This window comes from Cannabis sativa, chromosome 2, assembly GCF_029168945.1.
Source record: "Cannabis sativa cultivar Pink pepper isolate KNU-18-1 chromosome 2, ASM2916894v1, whole genome shotgun sequence".
Classification (NCBI taxonomy): domain Eukaryota; kingdom Viridiplantae; phylum Streptophyta; class Magnoliopsida; order Rosales; family Cannabaceae; genus Cannabis; species Cannabis sativa.
In genome coordinates, this window is record NC_083602.1 from 90,929,968 (window position 1) to 90,941,992 (window position 12,025).

At 37.2% G+C, this 12,025-nt stretch overlaps 1 protein-coding gene across 1 annotated transcript; it reads left to right on the plus strand.

The window, feature by feature from the left end:
• Positions 1-5,880: 5,880 nt before the first annotated feature.
• On the plus strand, positions 5,881-6,771 carry LOC133034592 (G-type lectin S-receptor-like serine/threonine-protein kinase LECRK4). Its single transcript, XM_061109704.1, has one exon. The coding sequence runs from the start codon at positions 5,896-5,898 to the stop codon at positions 6,769-6,771; it is 876 nt and encodes a 291-aa protein (XP_060965687.1). The 5' UTR covers positions 5,881-5,895.
• The last annotated feature ends 5,254 nt before the right edge of the window (positions 6,772-12,025 follow it).

Genomic DNA, 12,025 nt, shown 5'->3' on the forward strand with positions numbered 1-12,025 from the left:
CTTGACTCATCCAAACATCATCACTGACTCTATTCCGTAAAGAACCAAGCACCAGAGTCAAACTGAATCATCCAAAAGATCTCATCCTTGGAAATCCTGAAGAAAGCATGGTAACTCGCAGAAGGTATATTAATTTAATCAGCTTTCTTTGCTTTGTTTCTCAATATGAACCGAAAAATGTGAAGGAAGCCATGACCTTTGAGGAATGGCTCAATGCAATGCAAGAGGAACTCAACCAATTTGTTCGCAACAAGGTATGGATTTTGGTCCGAAGACCAAAAGGTATAAATGTTATTGGAACAAAGTGGTTGTTTAAAAATAAAAGTGATGAGTTCGGTACAATTGTAAGAAACAAGGCTCGTTTGGTGGCACAAGGGTACACTCAGGTAGAAGGTATTGATTTTGATGAAACATTTGCTCCTGTTGCAAGATTAGAATCAATACGTTTACTTTTATGTATTGCTTGTATTCTCAATATTAAATTGTTTCAAATGGATGTGAAATCTGCCTTCCTAAATGGTATTTTGAATGAGGAAGTTTATGTTGAGCAACCAAAAGGATTCGAAGATCCTCAATTTCCAGATCATGTATACAAACTTGAAAAAGCTTTGTATGGTCTGAAACAAGCTCCTCGAGCTTGGTATGAAAGGTTGACTCAATTTTTACTTTCTCATGGCTATCACAGAGGTAGTGTGGATCAAACTCTTTTCATCAAACATATAAAATCTGATTTTATCATTGCTCAAATTTATGTTGATGATATAGTTTTTGGATCTACATCTAACCATGAAGTGCAGGTATTTGTTGATCAAATGAAAAGTGAATTTGAAATGAGCATGGTTGGTGAGCTTAATTTCTTTCTTGGTCTTCAAGTGAGACAAATGGAAGGAGGTACATTTGTATCTCAAAGCAAGTATGCTAAGAACCTTGTCAAGAAATTTGGCCTTGAATCGGCAAGCGGTAAGTACTCCTATGAGCACCACACGAAATTAACAAAAGATGAGAATGGAGTAAAGGTAGACACTACACTCTATCGTAGCATGATTGGAAGTCTTTTGTATTTAATCGCTAGTCGCCACGATATATGTTACAGGTGTGGGAGTGTGTGCTAGATATCAAAGTAATCCTATGGAATCTCATGTATCACCGTAAAAAGGATTATTAGATATGTTAATAGCACTCGATTTTGGAATTTGGTACTCGAAAGATACCAATTCAAATCTTGCTTGTTTTAGTGATGCGTATTGGGCAGAAATGCCGATGATCGAAAGAGCACAAGTGGAGGGTGTTTCTTTCTTGGGAATAATCTAGTATCTTGGCATAGCAAGAAACAGAATTCCATCTCCTTATCCATCGCCGAAGCCGAGTACATAGTGGCGTTGTTGCACTCAACTATTGTGGTTGAAACACATGTTGATTGATTATGGGTTTGATTTGGGTGTTTTGACTATTTTTTGTGACAATACTAGTGCCATAAATATTTCCAAAAATCCTGTTCAACACTCTAGAACAAAGCACATTGATATAAGACACCACTTTATTAGGGAACTTGTTGAAAATAAATCATTGCAATTAGAATATGTTGATACAGAAAAACAATTAGCTGATATTTTCACAAAGGCCCTAGATGCAAGTCGCTTTGACTCCCTCGGAAAGTCTTTGGGAGTTTGCATTGTTTAATTTTATCTGTTCATCAGTCGTGTACAATAGTGTTGTGTGATTCTTCTCTAGCTCTAATTCTTCTATCATTGTTTTTGACAAATCATGTTTATGCTTTTGGAATATAATTAGTTAGGATCTCCGTTCGATCATACTTTGTGATGTTGTGTTAAAAGATTCATGTTACTCTTTATTTGTGTCCGGGATTAAATAATGTTCTTATACGAGTTGAGCAATTTTTGTTTCATGCTTGTCGTGCCCCTTGCTGGAATAGAGCTACCCATACCGAAGTGTGAAAGCCATCGATGAGTAAGCCGGAACATTGTAATTAGCAACTATGATGAGGATGCACTACCATAGAAAAGGGCTACCTTCAGTATGGTGTGAAAGCATCCAGTTGCGGGATCAATTTGAAAAAGGCGAAAATGAAAAATCATGCCAAGGACAATGATCCTATTTTCACTGCACACACTTATGTCTGACAAGTGTGTTCAACTCTGTAAGTCTCCTCTGTTAAAATTAAATTAATAATCCTGGTTCACAATTCTCAGTAACATGCATATCTTTTTCCTCAACATCAATTAAGTATGATCATCTCATGAGATTCTAATTAGTTATTTTCCTTGAAAGCATAACATGTAATCTACTTTGTCAATTGTCAATGATATTTGATTTCTCTGCTTGATTCGAATCACATATACTCACTGTACACATTATTTTTTTAGTTTCGGTTTGATTTTAAAATAAAAAAAAAAAAAAAAAAAAAAAGAGGGAGCCGTGTGACTTGCTTCATGGGTCAAGGAAAATCTTGTGCATAAATGGTAAGTATCAACATTCATTCTTTCTTTGATTTATTATGATATTTTTCCAAGTAAAGATTAATCTTTATATGGTAATGTGTCTTTATTCTTGAAAGATTGCTTTATTTTTGGAAAAATTTGTTGGCTTTTCTAGTTTCCTTTTATTTTTTTAAAAAAAAAGGGAAAGGAGTTGAGAAGTGGGCGGTTTCCTCTTTTGGTTCATGGGCTGGCGGTTTCCTTTTGAATTTTCAAAATTGGTTTCCTCTTTCTTGTTTTGATTCCAAGGTTATATAAACCAAATTTTTGTCACTTATTTCACCACCTACCCGAACCTTCTTCTTGTTTCCTTGTCAGATACTATTCACCTTCTCTTTCAGTTTCAAAATGGTGAGAACCAAGAATCTAGGGCACTCTAAAAAATTAGAAGAAACCGTTCCAACTCCCTCTAGTGCTCCTCCTGCTGCCTCAGTCCCTTCCCCTGCTGTTGCAAAGCCTGGAGATTCATCGCTTCCTCAGCGTGAATCTCAAGCCGTGAAGCCAAAACGTCCACCCAAGCAAGTTGCTCGCAAATCTGTAAGGCCCTATCGCACCTGGACTTCGTCGTCTGAATCCTCGAAGGAATCTCCTCCTCCATTGGCTGTTCCTCCTCCTGCTGCATCAATGGCTGGCACCACTCCAACAGGCCCTTCCACTCGAACTCGAGCCCAGCAAGCCTCGGCTGAGAAAGAACTTCAAGCCTCTCAATCTAGAGAGAAGTCTGCTCCTCCAGCCAAGAAGAAACTCAAGACCAATCCTCCCTCGGCTTCCTCGAGTTCCAGTTCAGAAGAAGAGGATCCAATGGAAGTCTCTTCAGACAAATCAGTTTCTCTGCATACTGAGAAGGACAGTGAGGACACAGAACTCGAGCCAGAGCCCCCTCGTTCAAAACTCGCTTCGCAAGAAAGGCCTCCGCCGTCGCCAAAGGCAAGCAGCCCATGGAAGATCCTCCATCTGGTAATATCCCCTCCTCTATCTCTGGCTGTCCAACTTTTTACTATCGGGACAATGAGCGTGACTGGAATCTTTATGCAACTCGTAAGTTTGAAAGTGAGAGGAATTATGATTTGCATGCCCATCGTGTGTATGGCATTGTAAAGTTCATTCAATTTCATCAATGGGAACACACTCTTACTGGTTTTATTGGATTCATTGCTAACATTGTTAAAGAGTTTTATGCTAATCTTACTGATGATTTCCTTGATGAGAACTCTAGACTGTATAGAAGAGTGTATGTTAGAGGTCACTGGTTCTCATTTTCTGAAAAGGACATTGCTCAGGCTCTGCAATTGCCTGAGAATGTTTCCAATGCTGTGATGTCCATGGATCGTGACTTGATGCACTCTGAACTCACTGGAGCTCGTTCTGAATTGAAACCAGGGGAGAGTCTTCGAATTACTCACCTCACTTTTGCTCATGCTTCCCTTATGCGGTTTGCACAAAGCAATTGGGTTCCAAATTCGAACAAGACCGTGGTGTCTCAAGAAGTGGCTACACTCCTATACCGCATCACCTCTGGAACTTCCATTGATCTCGCCTCTCATATTCTCAACCAGATTGTCTCCTTTCGAAGAGGTAAAAAGCCAACCTTCAAACTTGTATTTCCCAATCTCATCTATAAGGTTTTAGCTTCTCAGAAGAATGTGGCCCAAGAACATGAAACTCTTGAGCCTCCAATCACTGGCCCTACATTCCAACCTTCTGAATATTTTGATGGTGGGTTCCAAAAACGGCCAAAGGGCCGAGTCTTCTTCTTTGCCGGGGTGCAAGTTCGGGCTCGCTTTGCGCCGAGCTCACCGGAAGTCAAGTCTGAACTTCAGAATGTGTACACTCGTCTTGAAGCAATGGCTGATGTCCAGCTTGACATGTCCAGGCAACTGACCACCTTGATTAAACTCTCCAAAAATTAAAGTGTTATAGTTTGTTTCTTTTTACTTAAACTTTGGTCTATTTTTGTTCTTTGTTTACTTTGGCACTCCGATAAACAAAAAGGGGGAGAGATATTTATTTTTTGATTTGTTGCCCAACTCTGGACCCTCTTTTTCAGGGGGAGTTGTGGTTTGTCAGTACTTATGAACTTAATGTTTCTTATTATTTAAAGTTAGCATGCTCTTTGTTTCTATTGTGATATTCGATTGTGTTGCTCAGGGGGAGTAGTATTTTTTGCTCTTGCTAACTTTGCATTGCAGGTACTTTATGGTAAAAATTATTTTGTTCATCTAAAGTGCCAAAGGGGGAGATTGTAAAGTCCTTTTTTGGCAAGTTAGGTGACAAAATAATTTTTCCTTTTTATGGTAAGATTGCTATGCATTCATTTTCGAAATCTTACCTCTTTTATTCGGTTATAAGTTGCCATTTTCCTTGTTTGGAAAGTTGCACATTCAGCTGAACTTTCCTTTGTTGAAAACTTCTCAAAAGAGAAGAAATTCTCTTTTGGAAAGTTGTCCTTTTAAGGGAAACTTTGATTATTGCCTTTTCCTTTTTAATTTCGATTGTATCTTGATACAATCAGAATATCTAATCTGTTTTTGGCAGGAATCAAGCTTTGAAAGAAGATCGGACTCGATTTTAGTAAGTTTCCCGTTTCTGGGCAGATCTGCTTCGTCAGCAACCGAATCTGTTGTAGCAGATCGTGTTTGTTTTTGGAAAGTTTCTGTACAGCTGCTAATTCGAACTTGTGGTTGCCTCTTTGGTTTCTATGATCTATAAATAGAGCCTAGAGAGCAACCATTCGAATTACCTCTTCCATTATTCATTTTTTACATTTATCTTTTGTGAGAAGAGAGTGTTTCTTTGTTTTGTGAGAGCCTAGTTGTTCACCTAGGTTCTAGTTGTTCTATTTCTGTTCTTACTCTATCCTAGAGGTTGTGAAGAACTACTTGACTGAACAAGAGATTGGTCTTCGGGAGAAGACTTGATTAAGCCTTACTTCAGGAGGAAGTAAGCACTTGGTCTTCGGGAGAAGACTTGTTAAAGCCTTACTTCGGGAGGAAGTAAGCACTCACACTTCAAAGACGAAGGGAGTTCGGGCTTGAAGGTGTTTCAAGAAGTCAGATTCATAAAGTGGATTACAAAGGATTGCGGCAATACTTTAGAGGGAGTCTAAACTTGTTTAAGTCAATTGTCTTTGTAATTTTGATACTTTATTAATTGATTTCATTCTCTGGGCGTGGCCCCGTGGACTAGGAGTGTTCGTGAGAACACTGATACCACGTATAAATCTCTTGTGTCAAGTTATTTATTTTTCTGCAAAATATTTTATATTCTGCCTGTTCAGTTTTGCTGTAGCAGAATTACTTTCTGCTGCTGCAAACGTTTACAGTTTTTATATTTTCACATATACAACTGACATTTGCAAAAACACGGTTTTTCAAAACCAATTCAGAAGAACATCCCAGAAATGAATTTGCAGAATTTCAGTTTTGTTGAGCTAGAAAAAGCTACCAATGGATTCAAGGAACAATTGGGAGCTGGTGCCTTTGGAGTTGTTTTTAAAGGTGTTGTTGAATTGGTCAACAATAATATAACTTCAATAATTGCTGTGAAAAAGTTGTACAATAACAACATGGTGAAAGAAGGTGAGCAAGAATTCAAAGCAGAAGTCATGTCTATTGGTAGTACAAACCATAAGAATTTGGTAAAGCTTATTGGTTTCTGCAACGAGGGACAACACCGGCTTCTTGTTTATGAGTACATGAGCAATGGATCCTTAGCAAACTTTCTTTTTGGACCCTCAAAGCCAAAATGGCACCAAAGAAAGCAACTCGCTTTGGGGATTGCAAGAGGACTATTTTACTTGCATGAAGAGTGCAGCACTCAAATCATACATTGTGATATTAAGCCTCAAAACATCCTCCTAGACCACTCATTTACAGCAAGAATTTCTGATTTTGGATTGGCCAAGATTTTGAACACTGATCAGACTCGAACTACAACTGGAATAAGAGGAACCAAAGGATATGTTGCTCCTGAATGGTTTAGAAACATGGCTGTGACAGTCAAGGTGGATGTTTACAGCTATGGCATTCTGTTGTTGGAGCTGATATGTTGCAGGAAGAATGTTGAAGCAAATGTTGAGGATGATGCTCAAATAATATTGGCTGATTGGGCATGTGATTGCTATGAATCTGGGAAAGTTGAGTGTCTTGTTGAGAATGATGATGAAGCCAAGATGGAGATGAAAATGGTTGAGAAGTATGTGATGGTTGCTTTGTGGTGCATTCAAGAGGACCCTTCACTGAGACCAACTATGAAGAAAGTTATGCTTATTATTTAATGTGTTATTTAAAGATAATTTTGAATATAATGAGTTAGAATTGAGTTTCTTGTTGTACTTGGCAACTGTAATGGTAGCTTGGCCAATCTGATCGTTATTTTATTTTATTATTTATTATTATTTATTTTTTTTTTTTTGAAGAAGAAGCTTTTCTTGATAAGAACACCTTAAATCTCTTGTATCCTAAGATTAAATTCCAAATGATAAATGAGCGACATTTACAATGAACATACATTATTTTGCTTTAATATTTATATATTTGATGTCAGCTCTCTTCTTCCCCATTTCCCATTTTACACTCAGTTTCTCTCCCATTTGCTGATCTCCATACAGGCTTTGGTGTTGGTTCTGGTTAGTGACTCACTCACTTTCATTTAAGTCTCTCTTTTTGTAATGGTTGTGTCCTCTGAATCCCTAGAGTTAGGAAAACAAAACAAAGATTAAATAGAATATAATACCTGAACCTAATTTAATAGTTTCTTGATTTGTATTTTCTTGATTCAATTGGTGATAATAAACATGCTTTACTGTTATATATGAATATGTGTTATGCTTTCTTATTTTAGTTTTGATAATGGTTTCTTCATGCCATCTCTTATTATTGATCATAATGCTCTGTGTTTGAATTGATGCTCTGTACAAAAAATTATAGAATTTATAAACATTTGATGTTGCTCTTACTATGAAAGTCAATTAATAATTCTATGCATTGCTTGAATGCATAGGTTTGATTTTCCTTATGGCAGAAATGGCGAGGTTATGTAATTTGCCAGAGGAAATAATCAAGAACATCATGTTGTGGGTACCTGCTGATTCTCTAGTACAAATCAAATCTGTAAACAAGTTTTGGTATTCCCTTATCTCGGGTTTCATCAACGACCCCTACTTTGTTGCCAAACACCTCTTCATTACCAAACACCATCCCTCTACAACCTTACTTTTCACAGGGCCTTACCTCCATGTCGATCATACTCGTCACTTAATCACTCACACATTGTTGACTATATCCTATGGCAATGATGATGGTGAGAACGAGCATTATAGAACCGTCAAAGAAGCTCTCAGTCTTCCACTTATTTACAGCGAAAGCTCGTTTGATACTGATTACATTTATCGCTCAGTTTACAGTGATGGCACTCGTCACTGTGATGGGCTAATTTTGCTGGTAAATCATGAACTTGGGACAATGTTGTTATGTAATCCTACTTTGAAAGTGTTGGAACTTTGTATGAAATTATGTAAAAAATAGAAAAGTGAAGTGTGTGAGTAGGAGTCCCACATGGGATAGAAACACTACATTTTAAGTGTATATCTAGTGCAAGTTTGAGATATGGGTTTGGGCCCCAAGGGGTACCCAGTTTTGCGCGCATGGGTGAGGACTCACACACTGGACCACCACACGCGCGCGCGCGCCGCCGTCCGTCCGTCCGATCCGAGCCGGGTTGGCGGGTGAGGTGTCACTTTATTTTTTGAAGAAAAATTATTTAATTAAATAAAGATTTATTTTTTATTTATTAATTAATTTTTAACACGTGATCAGAAGAGGTAAAACGCGATCAGTCAATGATCCGCTTTTTCCTCCCACGATCCAACTCCTCCCACGATAATATTACCGTTTTCTTACCGTTTTTTTTTTTCTTCGATCGACTTCTATATAAGTCGTATCAGAACAACGTAAGAACACACCTTTTCTACATTAAAAAAATTTCTTTTCTTTCTTTACGATTTTTCTGAGAGCAACAGTAGGGTGTTACAGAGCGATACAGTTCGGTGCAGAACGTATCGTACTTATACAGAGGCTGTTTTATCCTGGGGACGCCGTGGTTGCTAGACTGCCGTGCACACTTCGGGCAGAGCCGCGAAACGTCTTAAAGAGAGCGACATTGTCCGCGACTCAGCCAGATTATTCTATCGGTAATTCGTTCCAATTTTACTGTATTTAATTTCGGTATAACAGAAAGAATCCATGATTCTCCCAGAACCAAATTATTTGAAAACTTGCTTCAACAAAGACAAGAATGAGATTCGTCAAAAATCTCCTTACGTTGAATTTGGACATGATTCTAAAAGCAACGACTACAAATGTGTCGCCATATGGTGTGGAGAAAGCATGTGCAAAGCTGAGGTTTACACAATGGGTTCTGATTCTTGGAGAAAGATAAAAATGTGTCAAGACATAACAGATGGTGAACTATCTTCGGGTTTTTGTTGGAAAGGAGTTTGTTACTGGATGGTTGATCGAACTGGTAATGGATTCACATCGATTCTCAGTTTTAATATGAGTAATGAGGAATTCCATTTCATACATTTGCCAGATTTTGAATATTGGACCATTAATAGATATGATGTCAAATTTTCGGTGTGGTATGATTCGATTGTGTTGTTTGTGAAAAGTGCCAAGGAGAGAATCCTTCGTATCTTCAAGATGGATGTTTCCGAAGCAGGTTCTTGTTCTTGGACTGAATATGTTCATGCTAATCCGGTAAAATGCTTTTACAATGAGGCGCCATTTTGGAAGAATGATGAGATTCTAATGCAGCTTTGGAACGAAGTAAATAAATTGGAGTCGTTTAACATTCATACACGAAATACAAGAGACATTGTTTGTGATCGAGATGGAGATGAAATCGAGTTATTTTATTGGAAATCTTTTTATGTAAAGAGTTTAGTTCATGTTAGGAGGAGGTGAATTAGGTGATTGAAAAATGGTAATGACTTGTCCTAAGATGGTGGTGGCTCTAATCTTCACATGGTAGTTTAGTTAGTCTAACACACAATGCTGTACAAAGACCCTTCATTGAGTATATAAAGAAAAGTAGATGCATGCTTTAACTTAATTTAATTTAATAATGGGGTCCTACAAATATTTTCTTTGGTGTAATAAATGTTGGAACCTGCCAAGGTTGAATTTACTATTTCTCTTTCTCATTTTGATTTGAAACAGCGTATTGGACTATAAATAATTAAATAGTACAAAAATCAAAGTAAAAATTGACTGAATCAATCAAAAGCTCCATTGAAGATCATACAACAAAAGCAAGATATTACTACATAAATACAGTAATAATAACAATTCAAGCTTCACAATCCATATAATGCCTATATTAAGAAGAACAATGTCAGTCAAAAATTGAATTATATATATGCTGTATATGCATCATCAAAGTCTTGATTAAAAAAATGTTTTCCTTTCTTCATTATCTCATTATCAACATAATCCCATGTTGTTTAACTATTATGGCTTAGAACAGCAATGGCAATGGCACTATCAAAACTGGTGCTACTCTCACAGCTGGTGATAAGGTCTTCTCGTGGCTTTCTCCTTCAGGTGAATTTGCCTTGGGATTTCACCAACTTCCTCACAATAAAGATCTGTTCTTGTTAGCCATATGGTTCAACAAATTGCCTGGGAAAACAGTTGTATGGTATGCTGACACTCCCAATAATCCTACCCCAAAAGGGTCCAAACTAGAGCTCACTGCAGACAGAGGCCTATTGCTCACTGGCCCTCGAAATCAGGAGTTGTGGAAGTCTGGCACCATTGTAAGTCAGGCAGATATGGCCATTTTCAATGATACTGGTAACTTTGTTCTTTTCGACAGAAAATCCAAGAAGATATGGGAAAGTTTTAACCATCCTACTGACACTTTGTTATCAACAAAAGTATTGGAAAAGGGAGTTGTGGTGTCTTCAAGTATATCACCTACAAACTTTTCTAAAGGAAGGTTTCAGCTCTCTTTGAAGACTAATGGGAAATTTGGTCTTTATACCATGAACTTGCCATCTGAGCATCTCAATTCCAATTACTACACAAAGGAAACTACTAATACTGGTAAGCAACTAGTATTTAATGAATCAGGTAGTTTGTATATACTGAGAGAGAATAATGAAAGGGATATGTTTAGTGCAGAGAGTGGTTCTATTGCAGATTATTATTATAAAGCAACTCTTGATTTTGATGGTGTTTTTACCACATATAGTCACCCTAAGAATTTCACTAAGGAAAGTGATTGGTCTGTTGTTTGGTCCATACCAGATAACATATGCTTACAGCCATTTGCGTATGGAAATAGTGGGGTTTGTGGTTATAATAGAGTATGTAGATTAGATCAAAATAAGAGACCACTTTGTAAATGCATAAGAGGGTTTTCTCTAGTTGATTCTAATGATGAGTATAGAGGCTGCAAATGTAGTGATAACTGAATCGCCCATAAAAAATATTCCTCTTTTGCGGTGTTGCAAATAATTGTCCAAATAATTGAGGACAAGAGAGAGAGAGAGAGGGAACTGAATACCACAAGAGTTTCCAACGCTTCGAAAGAAGGTTTGTCCGAACCACAACCTTAGTTGGAAGAAATGATAAGATGTGTTTAATGGTTGCATCAGGTAGTTTCGAAATTCTGTCCACCCGATCTTCAGCCATCATCATCGGTGATAATGATGAAGAAGATGTCGTTTTAACTCTTTTCAACCATAAAAATCGAAAATGATGGATTGAAGGCTGTAAAACATAGCATAATACATCCCATAAATAACTCGTGCATAAATAAAATGAGACAAAATACACACACAACAACGAAGTATCTATAAACACCATAAATTACTCCCAAATGAGCAATGCGGACCAGACAAACACACATTAATGCATGTTTGGTGTGATTTTATAACCAAAAAAAAAAAAAAACTAAGTATCTATTTTATCTCCTTGTTTTTATTTTGGCAAGGTTCCATTAATTTCCCATGATTCATATATTACTATATTTTAGAACTGTCGAGCATTTACAGAAAAAAAAAATGAGAGTGGCTGATCTCACTTGTTGGTGCAGTGGAAAGATTTGAGTTTGTTCGGAGAAGAATTGAGGAGAACCAAGAGAACTAAGAACAAACACTGGAGAACATATTAGAGGTTTTGTCAAAATTCTTGTTTCTTTTAACTCAGTTTTCTATCCAAGAAAACAAACTCAAACACTCTTTAAGTGATGATGCCAAACAGGACCCGGCCTATTCATTTGAAAATATTACCCAAAATCTCTTCATTGAAAGACATAATGAGTATAAATTTTCCTACAGCTGATAGCAAAGCAAATACTTAAGGTCATTCTCACCAATAACCTTTGCAGGAACATGAATAATTTTCTTTGCATTTTTACGAAATTCTATATAGGAACTCCTATTGCAACTACCGCTACAACTTAAATTGCAATAAAAAATTGTATAGAAATCCTTATTGCAACTAGCTGCTGCAACTACTTTA